A 23,248-nucleotide genomic window follows, 5' to 3' on the forward strand; every position below is an offset into this window, starting at 1 on the left:
CTGTTCCTTTGTTTCATGTCTGTACGCTACTCGTGTTTCTTGTTTTGTTCCTTGTGTATTTATTATAAAGTCACTCCCTGAACTTGCTTCCCGACTTCCAGCGTAGACGTTACAACAACAAATAGCCCCCCCCCCCAAATGAAAAGTGCATGTCCTATATCTGAGAGATATAAGAAAGATCAGAAAACATGTATTTAACCCCTTATTTTTAGCACTTTTCAACTGATATCAGGGGACTTTCAGACGAGTCGTGAGGCCTAGAGAACAACAACCGGCATGTTTGTGTTCGTGAGAGTCTCACCTTTACACGGAGGGGTCATACTAGTGTGTAGGCCAAACTGTTTGGACGCTACAGACAGAAGTTGGCAGATCAACTGAACCAAATTCAGACGAGTTCCATGCAGAAGATCAAAGTGGAGAACACCATCTTGTTCGTGAGAGTCATCTTTCTCTAGAGGGGTCATAATAGTTTGTTGGCCAAACTGTTCGACAACACAGATGATTTTGTGAGAACACTGATTTGCGGGATGTCTCATGGTCTAACAAACACAGCTCTAGCTCTGTCACAGCAGATGCACGACATAAAACAGATCTCTAGCTTAAACTGACATGTTGATTTTTGTATTATTTTTTTGTTGTTGTACTATTCACCTGCTTGATAGTGTGTTTGGTGTTAACAGATGTTTGTTTTCTGGTTGACCTGAACATTGACTAGTTGGCAACTAGCTATCCTCCCAAGGGGTAGTTTCTATCCATGACTAACGCCAGTAATATGACTCAGGTTATCACTAAACTAACTAGAGTGTATACCAATAGTGTTGGTTCTGTAACATCCAGTTGTATCGATCATATCGTCACTAATGCTGCAGAGCTTTGCTACAAAGCAATATTAGTTCGCATTGGCTGTAGTGACCATAACAAGGAAAGCCAAAGTGACAAAGGTTGGATAATTATTAAAGAGATCATACAAAATGTTCTCAGGACTCTTTCGTTGAAGATGTAAAAAAATGTATGTGGGTCTGAAGTGAATGCGGAAGTGAAACCAGATGTGAATGAGGAAGTGAAACCAGATGTGAATGAGGAAGTGAAACCAGATGTGAATGAGGAAGTGAAACCAGATGTGAATGAGGAAGTGAATCCAGATGCAGCACTGGAAGTATTTGTAAAAAGATTCATGCTAATTATTGACAAGCATACACCTGTTATGAAACACGTGCCACCTTTCCAACTAGTTAGTTCATCCAATTTATGCCCTGCTAGAGCTGCCCCGGGCCACACAAGCTCACAGAACTGTCGAGTGCTGAAGCACAGAACGTGTAAAAATCGTCTGTCCTCAGTTGCAACAATCACTACCGAGTTCCAAACTGCCTCTGGAAGCAACGTCAGAACAGGAACTGTTCATCAGGAGCTTCATGAAATGGGTTTCCATGGCCGAGCAGCTGCACACAAGCCTAAGATCACCATACGCAATGCCAAGCGTCGGCTGGAGTGGGGTAAAGCTCGCCGCCATTGGATTCTGGAGCAGTGGAAAGCATTCTCTGTAGTGATTAATCACGCTTCACCATCTGGCAGTCCGACGGACTAATATGGGTTTGGCAAATGCTCGAATACATAGTGCCAACTGTAAAGTTTGGTGTAGGAGGAATAATGGTCTGGGGGTGTTTTTCATGGTTTGGGCTAGGCCCCTTAGTTCCAGTGAAGGGAAATCTTTACACTACAGCATACAATTACATTCTAGACAATTCTGTGATTCTTGTGGCAACAGTTTGGGGAAGGTAATTTCCTATTTCAGCATGACAATGCACCCGTGCACAAAGAGAAGTTTGCACAAAAGGCCTTTATTACAGACAGAAATACTCCTCAGTTTCATCAGCTGTCTGGGTGGCTGGTCTCAGATGAATATGCCAGATGAGGAGGTCCTGGGCTGGCAAGGTTACACGTGGTCTATGGTTGTGAGGCTGGTTGGATGTAGTGCCAAATTCTCTAAAACAACATTGGAGGCAGCTTATGGTAGAGAAATGAACACCGGCAAATGCTCCCCTTCGATGGCCAATGGCACCCTGGAGAAATGTGCTCTTCACAGATTAATTTAGGTTTCAACTGTACCGTGCAGATGGCAGACAGCGTGTATGGCATTGTGTGGGCGAGCGGTTTGCGGGTGTCAATGTTGTGAACAGAGTGCCCCATGGTGGCGGTGGGGTTATGGTATGGGCAGGCAACGAACACAATTGAATTTTAGCGATGGCCATTTGAATGCACAGAGATACCATGACGAGATCCTTGTCATCCCATTCACCCGCTGCCATCACCTCATGATAATGCACGGACCCTTGTTGCAAGGATCTGTACACAATTCCTGGAAGCTGAAAATGTTCCAGTTCTTCCATGGTCTGCATACTCACCAGACATGTCACCCATTGAGCATGTTTGGGATGCCCTGGATCGGTGTACGACAGCGTGTTCCAGTTCCCGCCGATAACCAGCAACTTCGTACAGCCATTGAAGAGGATTGGGACAACATTCCACAATCAACATCCTGATCAACTCTATGCGAAGGAGATATGTCGTGCTGCATGAGGCAAAGGGTGGTCAAGCCAGATACTGGACTGGTTTTCTGATCCATGCCCCTATCTATTGTGCATGGGAATACTTTGGAACAGATTTCCAAAATTGAAATCGATTTGAGATGATTTTCTGTAGTTTAAACAACATTTTCTGTCCAACAATAATAAAAATGTTTTTAAACTTGCGGTCCCAAATAAAATTACCTGCGGGCCCCTGCCTTTTGGTAGTGAAGTGACTGTAGCAGCTAGGGGTAAGACCCAACAGAGAAGAGGAGCTCTGTGTCACTATTTCCACAACTATAGTCTGTTTAGGAGCTGAACTTTCACTAACCACTGCCATAAGTCAAGACTGGCTTCAAGTTTCAAAGACGTCATCGCTGGGATCATGAGAGAAAGAAACAGAACTTCCAGAAAGAGACTCTCCTAGGCCCTCAAAGTGCCTAATGACGTCCCACTTCTGACATTTCCTTGCCACGATCCTAACAAGTATCGCGATACTGGCATCGTCTCAGCCTTACCTCTTAGTATATACCATCTCCATGGCTCTACTCACCACAAATACCAGTTTGCCCACATTGGTCCAGGGGAAATCATACAGGAGCTCTTTCACTGTCCCCACGTTCTGAGAAAAACAGAAACATGATATAAATCGTCATAGAAACCATACATATTAATAACACATGACCTAGACACATTTATCCCTCACACCCATCCTTCCTACTGTACCTGAAATATTTGGATCCCACGCAAGGTCAGTCCTAAAGTCATGGAACCCTCCACATCCTTTTTGTCCTGGGGAAGAGATAGAAGTTTATTAGTAATTATATGTTTGTGTTTGTGTGTGTGTGTGTGTGTCCAGGTTGACCTCTGACCTTATAGAGTCTGTAGTAGTGGACTGTAACATCATCCAGCTGGGCACACTCCTTGATGTATTTGAGATGAGCCTCTGAGGCGGTGAGGGAAAACAGGTCTTTGTGCATGTTGGGGATGTGTCTCAGGATGTAATCCCGGCCTCGCTTGGCCCTCACCTGCAAGAGACAGGGACAAATAGGCTGGTTTCAGTGAGGTGACAAAGGAATTCTCTCATACAAGCATCTCAGTAGAGTGAACTCCATCTGCTGGTTCTGATGTCAGCTCACTGGCAGAAGGAAGGAAGGCTTGCCAGTTGGGTTAATGGAGGTTGATGAAACCCCCGCCCAGGGGAAGACAGATGCCTCATTTACTGATAGTACATCCCAAAAGGCGTCGTCCATCTGGGCACAAAAGGCGTCGTCCACCTTATTTCCTGTACATTGAGTATACAAAACATTGCACTAGCCATAACATAGATTTCACCTGGATTCACCTAGTCAGCCTATGATCCATTATTGATGTCACCTTTTAAATCAACTGCATTCAGTGTAGGCGAATGGGAGGAGACCGGTTAAAAAAGGATTTTTAAGCCTCGAGACATTTGAGTCATGGATTGTGTATGTGTGCCATTCAGACGGTGAATGGGCAAGACAAAAGATTTAAGTGCCCTTTGAACAGAGTATGGTAGTAGGTGCCAGGTGCACCGGTTTGTGTCAAGAATGGTCCACCACCCAAAGGACATCCAGCCAACTTGACACAACTGTGGGAAGCATTGGAGTCAACATGGGCCAGCATCCCTGTGGAACGCTTTCGACACCTTGTAGAGTCCATGTCCCGACGAACTGAGGCTGTTCTGAGGGCAAGGGAGGGGGAGGGGGGGGGGGGGGGGGGTGCAACTCAATATTAGGAAGGTGTTCTTAAAGTTTGGGATACTCAGTGTGTAGTGCACTACTTTTGTCCAGAGCCCTATGGACCATGGTCAGAGTAGTGCACTATATAGGCGATAGGGTGCTATTTGGGAGGGACCCACAATCCCACTGGACTCAGTCAGTTTCAGGTCTAGATTTGGGGCGTTTCTCCGGAACCCAGCCACTCACTCAGAACCAGTTAGAGAACACCCTGGGAGGATGTATTTATGTACCATTCCTGAATGTACAACCATTTCCTGACCCTGTGGCTTCAAAGTGGATATGGGACCAATGGGACGGCAACAGACTAATCACAGGAAGTGGTTGGTAATTAGAGGGGTGGGGCATCGTCATGTCCGGGAGGGGAGGGGGGCATGTCGAATAGGAGAGGAGAGGCAGCAAGTTTAGCCAGCTCGCATGCAGATCATTTCTCTAAAGAGTCAACCGTGCTGTGTGCCACTACCAGGGACAAAAATAAAACTAGCGTCCTAGATCCAGCATGCTCCAATGAGGTAGCGTCCTCAAATTGTTGGAGCTCAGTGATTAATGAAACTGGCCACAGACCTACATTCAGGCTGTGTGCTAGACTACACTTAGCCGGTCCCAATTTACTCCTTATCCCTTTTCCCTCGGTCCTAACCCTTCCATGTTTTCATATCTGTAGCAATATGGTGGAAATTTCAACACTACACTGACTATACCCATTTTCAGGTCTGCAAACAATGAAGGGTTATGGGGGCTAAGGGGGATGGAGAGGAAGGCCATAATACTGCCTGGGCAACTCCAATCAATCACATTTATAAAACCCTTTTTACAGGAGCAGTTGTCATAGTGCTTTACAGATACCCAACCTAAAACAAAAAAAAGAGCAAGCAATGCAGATGCACAGTGAAAAACTCACTTTGGTACCGGTTAGGTCAGAAGGATAGATCTACTTACCCATGGAGGGAAGTAGGCCTCAGGTTCAAAGTACTTTCCAAAGTGCTTGTTGCGTTTGAAGTTGCCCAAGTCGGCCTGGAGGGCGAAGGCTGCCAACAGGAAGTAGGCCTCTTCTCGCTGCATACACTGCGATAGCAACACCTGTTTCCTCAGGTGCCAGTAGTAGTAGTACCGGGCTGAGCGGTCACTGGAAGTGAAGAGAGAAGAAGACATGATACAAACACATCCCACTAGGCTAGATCACCATTCTCAGGTTCCTGTAGTACAGTAGGAGAAGACATTACCCTGGGGGAGGAGACGTTACCCTGGGGGGAGGAGACGTTACCTTCGTAACGTACTTACTTAATCCTTTTAACCCCCATTGGGACCTTATGCCACAATGAGCTCCCTCACTTTTCTATCCTCGTCCTCAGAAACACGTCATCATATTAGATCTAATCAAGCAGCTTAAGTATCAATCAATCCAAACCACTTATTCAGAATGATTTCACACTTGTCTCTGATTGTTAAACTTAAGTATGTGTAAGAGGAGATTACTCACAGAATTGCATACAGAATCAAATAGTAATTTATAGGATCTCTGTGGGACTACTTGCCTTATTAATCTCCCATTCTCAACGTAATATTGAGCCCTGAAGTGGATGATCATGGGAGGCCCAAATTGATCGATGCCCTGAAAACAACAAGATACAAATGAAAAACATTGGTTTTGTTATTTTCTAGCAAATCAAACCATCAAGACAGTATATTCATTCTACAAATATAAAATCAAAAACGTCCATCATGACAGCGAAAACAACAGCAGTTGCTCACAAATTTGAATTGAATTTTGACTGTCTGTTGGGGGGTAATCTTGCAAATCTTGAAACCCTGATAGACCGCTTGCTGTTGAAACAATAGTTTAATAAAGGATTCAGTCGGTGCCATAGAGTCATACAGTTAAAGTCGGAAGTTCACATACACCTTAGCCAAATACATTGAAATTCGGTTTCACAATTCCTGACGTTTTATCCTAATAAAAATTCCCTGTTTTAGGTCAGTTAGGATCTCCACTTTATTTTAAGAATGTGAAATGTCAGAATAATAGTAGAGAGAATGATTTATTTCAGATGTTATTTCTTTCATCACATTCCCAGTGGGTCAGAAGTTTACATACACTCAATTAGTATTTGGTAGCATTGCCTTTAAATTCCTTAACTTGGGTCAAACATTTCGGGTAGCCTTACACAAGCTTCCCACAATAAGTTGGGTGAATTTTGGCCCATTCCTCCTGACAGAGCTGGTGTATCTGAGTCAGGTTTGTAGTCCTGTAGCTTTTTCAGTTCTGCCTACAAATTTTCTATGGGATTGAGGTCAGTGCTTTGTGATGGCCACTCCAATACCTTGACTTTGTTGTCCTTAAGTCATTTTGCAACAACTTTGGAAGTATACTTGGGGCCATTGTTCATTCGGAAGAAGCATTTGCCATCTATTTTGTGGAGTGCACCAGTCCCTCCTGCAGCAAAGCACCCCCAAAACATGCTGCCACCCCCATGCTTCATGGTTGGGATGGTGTTCTTCGGCTTGCAAGCCTCCCCCTTTTTCCTCCAAACATAATGATGGTCATTATGGACAAACAGTTCTATTTCATCAGACCAGAGGACATTTCACCAAAAAGTACGATCTTTGCCCCAATGTGCAGTTGCAAACCGTAGTCTGGCTTTTTTAAATGGCGGTTTTGGAGTAGTGGCTTCTTCCTTGCTGAGTGGCCTTTCAGGTTGTCGATATAGGACTTGTTTTACTGTGGAAATAGATACTTTTGTACCCGCTCCCTCCAGCATCTTCATAAGGTCCTTTGCTGTTGATCTGGGATTGATTTACACTTTTCGCACCAAAGTACATTCATCTCTAGAAGACAGAACACGTCTCCTTCCTGAGCGGTATGACGGCTGCTTGGTCCCATGGTGTTAATACTTGCGTACTATTGTTACTATTGCATTTGGAAATTGCTCCCAAGGATGAACCAGACTTGTGGAGGTCGGCCATTTTTTTCTGAGGTCTTGGCTGATTTCTTTTGATTTTCCCATGACGTCAAGCCAAAGAGCCACTGAGTTTAAAGGTAGGCCTTGCAATACGTCCACAGGTACACCTCCAATTGACTGAACAATAAGGAAACGTTATGCTGAAGTACTGAAATTCCTAAATAAGTTTGTTAATAAACTATTTGAGAACATTCCCAATGTCAAACCATCTGTAGAACGTTCATAGAATATTACCATTTGTCACCATTTGAACTTTTGGGAAACATTCTGTTGGAAGTAATGAAATACCAACTAATTAAAGTAAATTTTTTTAGTCAAATTCCTTACATTTGCTGAGCAAAGCCAAGCAACTATCCTGCACCTTTCCCAGAAAGTTGAGGGAGGTTTTATGCAAAATAACCATAGGACAACCACGCTCACACCAAGCCCTAAGAAACATATGGTTCTCAGAACGTTATGTGCTTGCTGGGTACTATTTGGTTGTGCAGACTGACTCACCTTGCTGGCCTCTCTCTTCCACTCCTTGGGACAGTACTTAGACAGCTTCTGACCCAACTCCATGTAGATGTGCTCATTGTCTGGAGGGACACACACAAAGGGTTAACTTAAGTCGCTTTATGATGACAGAGTTGTCTCTGCGTCGGTGATATGCATGGAATGAGTCACTCCTGTATAGCAGTATAGCAGACAGACATAGGTAGTTGACAGACAAAGGCAGTGACAATTGCAAGCAGCTGCAAAGGAAAACAAATCACAGCAGGGCCAGTCAGCCAGTGCTGTTCTGAAAATTGGTTCATCTCATCTGATGGCAATCATATGCCCTGCAGGACAGGTCTATTGACCAGGAACCAGTGGGGCTGATTTAGGGACATTCCTCAGCTGCTTGTCAGAACAGCGCAAAATCACAAGGCAAACAGTGACTAACCACCCACACTAACCCCTATCCCAAACCCAGTTCTATACCTACCACCCATCCCCAACCCCCTGCTCTACCCCCAGCTCCACCCCCCAGCTCCAACCCCCTCGCACTGACCAATCACTCTACCCACATACTTCTGTCACCCCACCCAACCCTCGATCTAGCGCAACTAGGTAGCAGACTAGTCAGCTAGTCCTCCTCTCTCCCTCCCCCTACCTCCCTCCCTCAGAGACACATGCCATTCAAGATCCTATGCCATTCAAATCAAAATTCCAATTAGAATCTGGCTCAAAATTGGAAACTGGAAACTGGAGACTGTACCTACCTTTGAAATGTGGTTACGGGATTTAGGGAAAATAATACATATGGAGAAGATACGATACAATACCTCCAATAGAAGTCCAATGTTTTACAAAATATGTCAGCCGATACTGGATAAATGGTCTAGTCCCGCTTCATAACTGGGTTGACGATCTCCTGCTACTCTGTGCTGTACTCCACTCAATATTTAGTTTTGGCTTAACTACACTGCTTGTAATGACTATATGCTGTCTTCTTATACATGTACCACCTAATAGGATTTAGTTTTATTTTGTGTATGTGTGAGCTAAGTTTTGTTTTGTCCTCTAAATTGGCCTTCCTATTCAACAGTACAATGAATGTCATTGTTAGTATTGCTGTCTTTTTTTATTAGATTTTTTATTGTAAAATAATAAACATATTATAAAAAATAAATTCTCATTAAGTTTTATAACCAATTGTTTTATATGGCAGCAAAGTATGGGGTCCACTCTCTAATAATGAATTGACCAAAGGGGACGATAATCCAATGGGAATACAGCACGCAGAGTTCTGCAAGACTGTTGTAAATGCAAAGAAATCCAAGAAATCCCACATTTGATTGGTCAAATTAACAAATAGTCCTTTGTTGATTTGATGTAACATTCCAAACTTGTTTAGCATGATCTACATACTTTTATTTTGAAGGCTAACCGCAAAGTCCACTACTGTGGCTAATCCTTATTGTGGCTAGCGTCACATAGATGGGTCCGACCACCATTAATCAAAGAAGAACTGTCTTATAAATTAGGGTTATTTTAGACGACACATAGCTATATATTTAGCTAGCTAACTATAGCTACTGAAACAGATTGATGTTTTGCTGTTTTTGGGGAAGGACATTGTTTGTATCCATGAGCTAGCTAGCTTTTTTTTTTAAATGACCAGCACTGTAGGTGCACGAGACAACTTTACCAGCATCATAGCCTACATGTCGATGAATCGTTGTCACATATGAAATACGAGTGATAGTGTAATCAATGTGAAATAACTACGTCAATTATGAATGAACGTGTTAAATGATGTGACGTGCGGTCGTTCAGGTCCAGATTGGTCAAATTGTGTTATTTGATGTGGATCTTTTTTGACACACAAAGACCCAAACGGCGTTCCATAGAAATCCTGGTTGAGAATGAAACGACTGAACAAATGAACAACGAAACAGCACAGCAAGTAAGTGAAATAAATACGTTTTGATTATATTTGACTGGTAATGTGGACATACGTAAATGCCAAAAAAAATAACTTTTCGGTCAGTGTTGTGTGTGTGTAACCTTTATTTAACTAGGCAAGTCAGATAAGAACAAATTCTTATTTACAATGACGGCCTACCCTGAACGATGCTTGCCAATTGTGCACCGCCCTATGGGACTCCCAATTACGGCCGGATGTGATATAGCCTGGATTCGAACCAGGGATTGTAGTGACACCTCTTTCACTGAGATGCAGTGCCTTAGACCACTGCGTCCATGTGTGTGTGTAACTATTTAACTGTACTAGAATGCTTAAAAGGCTGCTAAAATGTTAAATATCGGTATTGTTTTTTTGGGCAAGGAAAATATTGGATATCGATATCGTCTAAAAATGTCATATCGATGCATCACTAACAGAGACAGAGAAACTGACAGACAGAGAAACCGACAGCACCAGAAGGACTGGTTAAGGCTGTCTGACAGAGATGGCTCCTCCCATGTTTACACACCAATACAATGCTGTTCAATGTGTGGGGAGAAGTGCACACTTCTGGAGAATTGAGGCGTAACTCATTGGGACTGTACAGAGGGAAGGCTAACTGCTCATTGCGCTGATATAACACACAGTAAACTATGCTGTGACTTTAACCACAGAGACAATGGGCCCCATTCAGTAAGGCTGAGATGGGAAAAGACATTACAGTGAGGTGAGAGATGTCAGACACAGCAAACAGAGACACACACAAAATGGTAAACCATTCTTACTCTGAATGACGCTGAGTCCAAACAGGTGACAGTCCTTCAGTCGGAGCAGGTCACACACCTGGACCAGCAGCTCCTGACACAATGTCTTCACCTGAGCAGAGAGAGAACACACAGCATGGGGTTAGAGGTCAGGACATACAGGAGGAGATCAGAGAGTCATTTAGACACACTGAAACAACCATGAATGGTATTGCCAGTTTGAAAACAATTACTTCCATTCCTGACCCTGGCTTTTGGACAATACACTATAATATGTGTGTTACTCACAAATATAATCCAATCATACATACAACTGTTTCCCTGCTGCAGTCTTCATACCAGTGGTCTTTTCTCATATGTACCTGAGTCATTTAGCAGACGGTCTTATCCAGAGCCACTTACAGTAAGGCCATTCATCTTAAACAGCTAGGTGAGACCCCCACAGTACTCACATTGACAATTACGTTGAGAGTGTCGTCGTTGGGGAGGAAGACGCAGACACAGCGGCGGTCCTGCATAGCTTTGTTGTTGTGGAAGCTGGTCAGTTTGTTCATCTTCGTGTGTCTGGGAGGTGGTCCGGAGAGGCCCCTTGGCCCAGACGGACTAGGCTCCTCCAGGCCCCTGGGATGGGACACTCACCAGCACCAGTAGAAGCCCTGGTTCAGCTCTAGCCCAAGCCCAGCGAGCAGACACCAGACCCAGCAGCAGCCGCAGCCACAGACTCAGCAGGCCAGGACATGGGAGGCACCAGGACACAGGGCAGTCCCACACACTGTAGAAGACAGACAGAGGGGACATCACGTTAGCACTGCTGCATGGGAATGTAGAGTTCGGGGAACCCCCAGTTGTTCTATGGATTTGAACTATTCCAGAGCTAGCACACCTGATTCCACTTGTCAACCAACTACCAAGCCCTTAACTAGGTGAATTAGGTGAGCTAGTTCTGAGGTTTGAAAAACAATGAGTTAATACTAGAGGTCGACCGATTAATCGGAAAGGCCGATTAATTAGGGCCGATTTCAAGTTTTCATAACAAATCGGAAATCGGTATTTTTGGACACCAATTTTGCCAATGTTTTTTTTATTTTTTTTTACACCTTTATTTAATCTTTAATTAGGAAAGTCAGTTAAGAACACATTCTTATTTTCAATGACGGCCTAGGAACAGTGGGTTAACTGCCTCGTTCAGGGGAAGAATGACAGATTTTCACATTGTCAGCTCGGGGGATTGTTGTAATTGTCATTATTACAAATAAAATAAAATAAAATCAAATATATATATATATATATATATATATATATTTTATTTTTATTTTATTTATATATATATATATATCTATATATATATATATATATATATATTTAAAATCGGCCGGTATTGGCTTTTTTGGGCCTGCAATAAATCGGTATTGGTATCGGCGTTAAAAAATCATAATCAGTCGACCTCCAGTTAATACACAACATAATAAACCGATAAAATAACATATTATACACATATCAGGGACTATAAAATGGTATATGTCTCCCTCCAACAAGTTTGGGAAAACAACGTAACAAATTACCTTAAAGTTTATAATAAAAACACCAAACTGCAAAATGGACAGAGCTTTTCACAGCTTAACTGTGACGAGTATATTTGAGAAGAGCGTACAGTTCAGTAGGCAACTGAAAACAGACTTCGTCATGTGTGATCTCACAGAAGAATATCATGTTGCCATAGTCCCTATGGCACCCTATTCCCTATATAGTGCACTACTTTTGAGAATTAGTAGAGAGCGCAGGTAAAAAAGTAGTGCACAATATAGGGAATAGTGTGCCATTTGAAACATAACCCTGACTGAGTCCAGGGGAACATCTGTCGGTCTCTGTCTGGAGAGGAACTGGATGAAAGTTGATGATGGCGATGGTGTGGCTGGGAGGGAGTAAGATGAGCGTGGGCGTGCCGTGCAACCAATGATGTATATAAACCCTGGATTGCTGATGCTATGCATTGACCATTAAGAGGCCTTTGAAACTGTCAAATAATTTTATGTAACTGATTCCCCTGCTTAGTGCAACGATAACGCAACTGTTCTTGGAGATCTGTTTCATCTCTATTCAAAACGTGTTCTGATGTACACAAACACACCCTGACAGCAGGTAGCAGTGTATCAGGTCAGGCTGGCTGAGCACACTCAACAAAGAGCTTTTGATGGGCCATGTCCAGGAGGTGTGTGTGACTGGTGAAGAACCATCACTTCCTTCCTGTCTAAAACAGAACAGCCATCCCCGCACTACAGAGCAGAACAGCCACACCCCGCACTACAGAGCAGAACAGCCACCACCCGCACTACAGAGCAGAACAGCCACCCCCCGCACTACAGAGCAGAACAGCCACCCCCCGCACTACAGAGCAGAACAGCCACCCCCCGCACTACAGAACAGAACAGCCACCCCCGCACTACAGAACAGAACAGCCACCCCCGCACTACAGAACAGAACAGCCACCCCCCGCACTACAGAACAGAACAGCCACCCCCCGCACTACAGAACAGAACAGCCATCCCCCACACTACAGAACAGAACAGCCACCCCCGCACTACAGAGCAGAACAGCCATCCCCACACTACAGAACAGAACAGCCATCCCCCGCATTACAGAACAGAACAGCCATCCCCCGCATTACAGAGCAGAACAGCCATCCCCCGCACTACAGAGCAGAACAGCCATCCCCCGCACTACAGAACAGAACAGCCACCCCCGCACTACAGAACAGAACAGCCACCCCCCGCACTACAGAACAGAACAGCCACCCCCCGCACTACAGAACAGAACAGCCATCCCCCGCACTACAGAACAGAACAGCCATCCCCCGCATTACAGAACAGCCATCCCCCGCACTACAGAACAGCCATCCCCCGCATTACAGAACAGCCATCCCCCGCACTACAGAACAGAAATCCCCACACTACAGAACAGAACAGCCATCCCCCGCACTACAGAACAGCCATCCCCCGCATTACAGAACAGCCATCCCCCGCACTACAGAACAGAAATCCCCACACTACAGAACAGAACAGCCATCCCCCGCACTACAGAACAGCCATCCCCCGCATTACAGAACAGAAATCCCCACACTACAGAACAGAACAGCCATCCCCACACTACAGAACAGAACAGCCATCCCCCGCACTACAGAACAGAAATCCCCACACTACAGAACAGAACAGCCACCCCCCGCACTACAGAACAGAAATCCCCACACTACAGAACAGAACAGCCATCCCCCGCACTACAGAACAGCAGGTGTGTGTGTGTGATGGCATGAAGGTTAATTAGGGGAAGTATTGACATAATTGGATCACACTCTCTCTACAACAAAACACACAGAGAGAGAGAGAGAGAGAGAACTAACAACCACCATTATCCATCATGTCTGACCTTTTCTTTACCTACTGTCTCTAGTACCAAATATAAATAAAATCAATTACTTATGTAATAAAATATTTGTCTTTATGTGCGAGACCCCAACTGTGTATATAAATGTATATACAATATAAAAAATCATATTATCCTGTTATTCCTTATGGTCATGAGATCTATTTAAAAATATCTATATATATATTTCACCTTTATTTAACCAGGTAGGCTAGTTGAGAACAAGTTCTCATTTACAACTGCGACCTGGCCAAGATAAAGCATAGCAGTGTGAACAGACAACAACACAGAGTTACACATGGAGTAAACAATAAACAAGTCAATAACACAGTAGAAAGAAAAAAGAGTCTATATACATTGTGTGCAAAAGGCATGAGGAGGTAGGCGAATAATTACAATTTAGCAGATTAACACTGGAGTGATAAATGATCAGATGATCATGTGCAGGTAGAACTGGTGAGGTAAGAATCCCATTAGTTATTAATAGCATCCTGTAAGTTGTATTATCTTGTTAAGTAAAGAAGTTAGTTGAATGCTGTGGTTTCAGCTGTGTCCTCTATTAAAATCATATCCTTTTACACTTTCAGGTAGGAATATAATCCTCACTCCCAACGTAGTAACAACACCATTCAGCGACAAAGGCGTTTCACTCTACTTGTGCACGTGACAATAGAAGAAAAGGGAAACTACAGTTGAGCTAAATGATGAGGATGCCTGTGTTGGGCGGGCCGGGTGAGGAGGGGTAAACCGTCAGTCAATAAGACACTGTGTGAGAGAGGGGTGAGTCATCAGATCACTAATGGTTTAGAACCCGATTGTGTCATGTCTAATCAACACATTAGACATCCCAGTGTTCCATAGACTGTGATATAGACACACTAATGTGCTCATTTTCACCATGGTTTCAACTTGGATTCCAGGCTGGGGATTTTCCATCTCTGGCATGAAGGCTGGATAATAACATTAGTACTTACCTTCCATCCCCTATTCAGCCACAGTAGCCCAGTAGACTAGTGATGAAATACAAGAACAGTGTCCACAGTAGCCCAGTAGACTAGTGATGAAATACCAGAACAGTGTCCACAGCAGCCCAGTAGACTAGTGATGAAATACCAGAACAGTGTCCACAGCAGCCCAGTGATGAAATACCAGAACAGTGTCCACAGCAGTCCAGTAGACTAGTGATGAAATACCAGAACAGTGTCCACAGCAGCCCAGTGATGAAATACCAGAACAGTGTCCACAGCAGCCCAGTAGACTAGTGATGAAATACCAGAGCAGTGTCCACAGCAGCCCAGTGATGAAATACCAGAACAGTGTCCACAGCAGCCCAGTGATGAAATACCAGAACAGTGTCCACAGCAGCCCAGTAATGAAATACCAGAACAGTGTCCACAGCAGTAATTAGCGATGTGCAGTTTGCGAACAAGTCATTATTTTTGCATGACTCTTTACTGACTCAAGAGTCATCATTCGTTAATTTTAGTTGCACATTTAACTTGCTGGAAAGAATGAATGCAATGAATTGATTATTGAATATTACATATGGACACAGCTTTGTAGAACCAAAACACACACAGCCTCTGGTCAACAAACTCAAACTAATCGTTCAGGTTGGGGGAGGGGGAAGGGGGGGGGGGGGTGCAGTTCACGAACAACTGTGCTTATCACCCTCGCGGCAGCAATGCAAGAGTTCACAATCTAGTCCGGTAGCGACCAAACTAGACCTTGTTTCAAATGTATCAAGAAATAATGGTATTTGTTTGCCAATTCAATCAACACATTTACATTGTTTAAACCACATGTTTACAAGTCTCATTCAAACAAATGACTGCTCCAATAAGCCCCTTATGGTGAACGACATGTGAACGAGAGGCTCGTAGAATCATGACTCAAGTTTTCAGTTTGTCGTTCGCCCCTAAGTGTTCCTGCATGCTCTGGAAAGTAATGTCAGTAAAGTCAGTAAAAAGAGCTGAACTTCCCATCATTAAACAGTGATTCAAAACCAGAGCAGTGTCCACAGCAGCAGCCCAGCAGTCAGACAGAAAGAGAGACCCACTTCCTGCCTTCAGCCCGGGATAGCGGCCAGGATGGAGTATTTCTGTCAACGTGGCAAGCTAGCGTCAGAGCCAGGCAGACCCGCGACACAGAAGAGCCCCGGAATACAACAGAGCCGTGGTGGAAAAAGTACTTCAAATGTCCTACTTGACTGAAAGTAAAATATACCTTAATAGAAAATGACTCAAGTAAAAGTCACCCAGTAAAATACTATTTGAGTAAAAGTCCAAAAGTATCTGGTTTAAATGTACTTCAGTACAGTTGTGGAAAAAGTACTAAATTGTCATAATTGGGTAAAAAGTAAAAGCTATGCAACAAACTCCTGATATTATGTAAACCGAACGGCACCATTCCTGTTTTGTTTTGTTTCACGGACAGACAGGGGCACACGCCAACACTCAGACATCCTTTACAAACACACCAGTTGTGTTTAGTGAGTCCGCCAGATCAGAGGCTGTAGGGATGACAACGTGCTATATTGACAGGTGTGTGAATTGGAACATATTGCTGTCCTGCCTGAGCATTCGAAGCATAACGAATACGTTTGGGTGTCAGGGAAAATGTATGTAAAGTAAAAAGTACATTATTTTCTTTAGGAATGTAGTGGAGTAAAAGTTGTCAAGAATAGTAAAGCACAGATAACCCCAAAAACGTAACAAAAAAATACTTGAAACTACTACTTTAGTAGTAGAGAATTTTTAAATATCTGAATGTCTCGGTCTCTCCCAATGCCTTGTTTGACATCACAGTGGTGGGATGCTCCTCTATGAACCCCTCCAGAACTACAGACAGAGGTTGGGCCAGAAATCCCCTGGAACACGAACAGAGACACTAAAACCAGAGGGAGGCTGAGAAATACATTTGAATCTTACAGAGAGAGAGGAGGAAGAGAGAAACTGACTGGGGGAAAAAATAACAGTTTTAGATAGAAAATACATGTAGAGATTAAGGCAGGATAGAGAGAGAGAGAGGGGGGGGAGAGAGAGAGACACCGCCAAAGATAAGAGTGAGGGAGAGCGAAAGAGACATGGAGAGAGAGCCAGAGAGAGAGGGGGGGAGAGAGAGACACCGCCAAAGATGAGAGAGAGAGAGAGAGAGAGGAAAAAGGGAAAGAGGGAAACTCAAAGCACAGCCGTGAGAAACTGCTGCAGTCAGGAGAATTCCATTCTAACATCTGTTTCTCATTCCAACAACGGAGGCCTTTGACACCCACACAGGCTACATGTACCCCGACTCCTGCATACACAGGCTCCATGTACCCCGACTCCTGCATACACAGGCTCCATGTACCCCGACTCCTGCATACACAGGCTCCATGTACCCCGACTCCTGCATACACAGGCTCCATGTACCCCGACTCCTGCATACACAGGCTACAAGTACCCAGACTCCTGCATACACAGGCTACATGTACCCCGACTCCTGCATACACAGGCTACATGTACCCCGACTCCTGCATACACAGGCTACATGCAAAAACTCCTGACAGCTCCACGGGATAGGGAATGTTTTGATTCAACAGGAATGTTAGGGATGTAGAGACATGTACAGAACAGTGGGGGAGCGAGCTACACGTTTAGAACCTTGTTCATCACCAACAACCCTTTTTATTCTATTCAGAACCTTTTAGTAATTACATGGAACCTTGTATTATCGAAAGGGTTCCACTTGGAACCAAAAATAGTTATTTTCATAAGGTCCTCCTATGAGGACAATTGAAGAACCTTCTTTCTAAGAGTGTTGCTAGTGGGAAAGGAAAGACCAGAATGTGGGGGACGATGGATGAACATGATGTTTCTACTATCCCAGTGGTTCCCAAACTGTGGCGTCGGCAGGGGGAACCCAGTCCGGCTTTAAACTTACTCTTGAATGTTGTAATAGTAGAATGCACAAGAAGCAATTTCCAAAATTGGGTAGCGCATCATCAGTTCCTCTTGTCATATTAGTGATTGCATACCTTAGTGAGATGTTTACTCAGGGGGCCAGAGTATTAAAGGTTGGGAACCCCTGTACGATCCCTCTTTACTCCTCCACTGTGTTTAGAAGACATGGACTGTATATTGAGCAAGAAAAACAGTCAGTGTACCACGGAGCTCCAGGAAGTTATGGAAATAGAGACAGGAAGGACTGACAGACAGCACTACGATATCCCCAAGGCATGCTGTAATCGTAAACATTACACGATAGAGAGGACGAAGATGAGGAATATGAAGAAAAGAAGTGCGGAGAAGAAGAGTCATGAAGATGCTAGGTCAATACAGACAGGATACAGTAGTGTCGTCAGACTGAGGTGACCTGGCTAATAACAACATATTTCTGTTTTCCCTCTCCAGTTGGAAGTGCTGTTCTCAGCAGTCATACAGCTGGACCCTGGTACAGGTCAGTGTGGCCCTCACCTGGTCTCACTTGGTTTTTGCATTTGGTAGGGAAATGTTGCCCTCAATCATACACTGTATATCAGCTGCATCTCAAATGTATAGTCCCGGATGTGTTTGTGCTCTTGACAAATCCATTGTCGTTGTCAGACAAAACATGTTTGTTTTGGCACACAGACTGACTCCGGCTAGAAATCACCTCTGTGGACCCCCAAAACCACTTCCTACTTCTTCCTAGCATCTGTCCCAGATCAAACACAGCGGCCCGAAGAGGATATGACTATTTAGTGTGGTCCTCTGGCCAACTCTGGTTTATCAGGGGCGGCAGGTAGCCTACTGGTTAGAGTGTTGGACAAAAAGGTTGCAAGGTTGCAAGATCAAATCCCACCGAGCTGACAACGTTAAAAGCTGTCGTTCTGCCTCCTGAACAAGGCAGTTAACCCCAATTTCTAGGCTGTCATTGTTCATTGGCCGAATTTGTTCCTAACTGACTTGCCTAGTTAAATAAAATAAAGATGTATATAAATAAATATCAGCTGAGTAGCTTACAATCTGCAGTAGGCCTGGCTGGCAGAGCTCCACTGGAACAGGGAGAGAGGGAAGATGTAAACTACTCAGCTGAAGATGGATCAGAAATGTGGGCGGGGCACTGGGCAGATTGTATCATATCATATGAACCAATGTGATGCAACGCTTTGTAATAAGGGGAATGGCCCATTATACTACATCCACTCTGTATCTATGCCAGCCTGCAGGAATAGCCGTGAGATCAAACTTCACGTGGTCTTCTACACCTCAGAGCACCAGGATAAGCCTCAGACAAATAACTGTTGATATGAAAAGAGGTTATGACAAAGTGTTTCCTTGGCAATCAAATATCACTCATCGTCTCCAGCACCTAACAATCCACTCATACTGCCAAGGGCAGGCATCCGAGTAGAGGTCAGAGGTGCCTTTGCCAAGCATGTCATCATTGTGTTTCACTATGAAACGTTGTAACCAACTGTGTTATTACCATGGTTACCAGTTACCACTTTATTCCGTGCTGTAAGTGCTGGCGTAAAAAAGACATTCAGGTCAATATCAGCGTCAAATTCCATCCCACATCCCACTCCATAAGATCAGCCTCCAGACATGTTTGTTTGTCTGCCGGGGAAATGACAGCCTATTTTAGGGTGCTATGTAGGACACAGACTGACTGGCCCCAACTAGATTTCCATCAGCACGGCCTAACTGAAGTAGAAAGTTGTGAATGGTATTAATTATATACTACAGGGCATCATGGTGCTGTGTTCATGACATGTGAATGGTATTAACTATATACTACAGGGCATCATGGTGCTGTGTTCATGACATGTGAATGGTATTAACTATATACTACAGGGCATCATGGTGCTGTGTTCATGACATGTGAATGGTATTAACTATATACTACAGGGCATCATGGTGCTGTGTTCATGACATGTGAATGGTATTAACTATATACTACAGGGCATCATGGTGCTGTGTTCATGACATGTGAATGGTATTAACTATATACTACAGGGCATCATGGTGCTGTGTTCATGACATGTGAATGGTATTAACTCTATTAACTACAGGGCATCATGGTGCTGTGTTCATGACGTGTGAATGGTATTAACTATATACTACAGGGCATCATGGTGCTGTGTTCATGACATGTGAATGGTATTAACTCTATTAACTACAGGGCATCATGGTGCTGTGTTCATGACATGTGAATGGTATTAACTATATACTACAGGGCATCATGGTGCTGTGTTCATGACATGTGAATGGTACTATATACTACAGGGCATCATGGTGCTGTGTTCATGACATGTGAATGGTACTATATACTACAGGGCATCATGGTGCTGTGTTCATGACATGTGAATGGTATTAACTCTATACTACAGGGCATCATGGTGCTGTGTTCATGACATGTGAATGGTATTAACTCTATACTACAGGGCATCATGGTGCTGTGTTCATGACATGTGAATGGTATTAACTCTATACTACAGGGCATCATGGTGCTGTGTTCATGACATGTGAATGGTACTATATACTACAGGGCATCATGGTGCTGTGTTCATGACATGTGAATGGTATTAACTCTATACTACAGGGCATCATGGTGCTGTGTTCATGACATGTGAATGGTATTAACTCTATTAACTACAGGGCATCATGGTGCTGTGTTCATGACATGTGAATGGTATTAACTCTATACTACAGGGCATCATGGTGCTGTGTTCATGACATGTGAATGGTATTAACTCTATACTACAGGGCATCATGGTGCTGTGTTTATGACATGTGAATGGTATTAACTCTATTAACTACAGGGCATCATGGTGCTGTGTTCATGACATGTGAATGGTATTAATTATATACTACAGGGCATCATGGTGCTGTGTTCATGACATGCGAATGGTACTAACTATATACTACAGGGCATCATGGTGCTGTGTTCATTACATGTGAATGGTACTATATACTACAGGGCATCATGGTGCTGTGTTCATGACATGTGAATGGTACTATATACTACAGGGCATCATGGTGCTGTGTTCATGACATGTGAATGGTACTATATACTACAGGGCATCATGGTGCTGTGTTTATGACATGTGAATGGTATAATGTACCTATGATGAAAATTACAGGCCTCTCATCTTTTCAATTGGGAGAACTTGCACAATTGGTGGCTAACTAAATACTTTTTTGCCCCACTGTATGTATGTATGTATGTATGTATGCATGTATGTATAATCACATCTGTTATGTTTTATTTGTATTTATTTAACTAGGCAAGTCAGTTAAGAACAAATTCTTATTTACAATGACAGCCTACCCCGGCCAAACCCTAACGACGCTGGGCCAAATGTGCGCCGCCCTATGGGACTCCCAACCACGGCCGGTTGTAATACAGCCTGGAATCGAACCAGGGTCTGTGATACAGAGCCTTAGACCGCTGTGCCACTCGGGAGCCCCTATGATGATAGCAGCAGTATGATGATGTATGATAAGCAGATGGTGGGAAACTGACACCTTCGTTAAGGTATAGAACTATGAATGATAAGTGGTTTATAAACTAATGTATTAGTGTATAAATAGTTAACACATTGGTTGATATTATGCCAAATTGGAGGGGGGGGGGGGCACTAATTCTGCATAGCTTTAGCCTTATATAGTTTCAAGTGTCATCATCAGAATCCAGCAAATCTTCTAAGTCATGGAGGTGTTTTATTAAAATACAGAGCCAGTTTAACAGGTTAAGCCAAGGAATCAAGAGACTCAACAGTCTGTAGCAGTCTGAACGCTTGGTCTATGTCCCAAATGGCACCCTATATAGTGCCCTACTTTTGACCAGATCCCCTATTGCTGCTGGTCAAAAGCAGTGCACTCTATAGGGGATAGGATGCCATGCAGTGGTGTAAAGTACTTAAGTAGTTTTTTGGTCTTTGACAACTTTATACTTTTACTTCACTACATTTGAAGAAAATAATGTACTTTTTACTCCATACATTTTTTCCCCTGACACCCAAAAGTACTTGTTACATTTTGAATGCTTAACAGGACAGGAAAATGGTCTAACTCACACACTTAAAGAGAACATATCTGGTCATCTTCTGTTTCTGATCTGGCCAACTCATTAAACACAAATGCTTTGTTTGTAAATTACAGTGCCTTGCAAAAGTATTCACCCCCCTGGGCATTTTTCCTATTTTGTTGTATTACGACCTGGAATTAAAATAGATTTTTTGGGGGGGTTTATATAATTTGATTTACACAACATGCCTACCACTTTGAAGATGCAAAATATTTTTTATTGTGAAACAAACCAGACTTAAGGAAAACAAACTGAAAACTTGAGCGTGCATAACTATTCACCCCCTCAAAGTCAATACTTTGTAGAGCCACCTTTTGCAGCAATTACAGCTGCAAGTCTCTTGGGGTATGGCTCTATAAGCTTGGCACATCTAGCCACTGGGATTTTTGCCCATTCTTCAAGGCAAAACTGCTCCAGCTCCTTCAAGTTGGATGGGTTCCACTGGTGTACAGCAATCTTTAAGTCATACCTCCGCTGTTGAGCTTTGCAGCTCCTTCAGGGTTATCTTTGGTCTCTTTGTTGCCTCTCTGATTAATGCCCTCCTTGCCTGCTCCGTGAGTTTTGGTGGGCGGCCCTCTCTTGGCAGGTTTGTAGTGGTGCCATATTATTTTTAATAATGGATTTAATGGTGCTCCGTGGGATGTTCAAAGTTTCTGATATTTTTTTATAACCCAGCCCTGATCTGTACTTCTCCACAACTTTGTCCCTGACCTGTTTGGACCTCCTTGGTCTTCATGGTGCCGCTTGCTTGGTGGAGCCCCTTGTTTAGTGGTGTTGCAGACTCTGGGGCCTTTCAGAACAGGTGTGTATATACTGAGGTCATGTGACAGATCATGCAAAGGGGTGAATACATATACACCCCACTTCCATTTTGTTGAAAACCTTTGGACTATTTTGTGCATGTCCATTACAAGAAATCCAAATAATCATCTATTTAAATTACAGGTTGTAATACAACAAAATAGGAAAAATGCCAAGGGGGATGAATACTTTTTCAAGGCACTGTATGTCAGTGTTGGAGTGTGCCCCTGGCTATCCATAAAACAACATTTTAAAAAAAAGATTCGTTAATAAGGAATTTGAAATGATTTATACTTGATTCTTAAGTATATTTAAACCAAATACTTTCCCTCAAGTAGGATTTTACTGGGTCCTTTTTCCACCACTGGGGCCATGTAAGAGTAAATGTTGTAACATAGCCGACAGCCAGACAACATCATCAAGGTGTGTTTGAAGTCATGAAAGGTGACTAACGGTTATTATGATTGACTAAATGAATAGCAATTTCCTGTCATAGTTT

At 43.4% G+C, this 23,248-nt stretch overlaps 1 protein-coding gene across 1 annotated transcript in view; it reads right to left on the reverse strand.

Moving 5' to 3' along the window:
* LOC139383544 (FERM domain-containing protein 6-like) overlaps window positions 1-23,248 on the reverse strand; it is a 50,875-nt gene that overhangs the window by 10,449 nt on the left and 17,178 nt on the right. The window contains exons 2-9 of the mRNA XM_071128121.1: window positions 10,932-11,251; window positions 10,501-10,591; window positions 7,783-7,862; window positions 5,860-5,936; window positions 5,264-5,450; window positions 3,437-3,592; window positions 3,291-3,356; window positions 3,118-3,186 (exon numbers count right to left, since the gene is read on the reverse strand). Of these exons, the coding sequence (XP_070984222.1) occupies window positions 3,118-3,186; window positions 3,291-3,356; window positions 3,437-3,592; window positions 5,264-5,450; window positions 5,860-5,936; window positions 7,783-7,862; window positions 10,501-10,591; window positions 10,932-11,033 (828 nt within the window). The 5' untranslated portion in view covers window positions 11,034-11,251. The remainder of the gene's footprint in view (window positions 1-3,117; window positions 3,187-3,290; window positions 3,357-3,436; window positions 3,593-5,263; window positions 5,451-5,859; window positions 5,937-7,782; window positions 7,863-10,500; window positions 10,592-10,931; window positions 11,252-23,248) is intronic.

Source organism: Oncorhynchus clarkii, chromosome 25 (assembly GCF_045791955.1).
Source record: "Oncorhynchus clarkii lewisi isolate Uvic-CL-2024 chromosome 25, UVic_Ocla_1.0, whole genome shotgun sequence".
In the NCBI taxonomy this organism is placed as follows: Eukaryota; Metazoa; Chordata; class Actinopteri; order Salmoniformes; family Salmonidae; genus Oncorhynchus; species Oncorhynchus clarkii.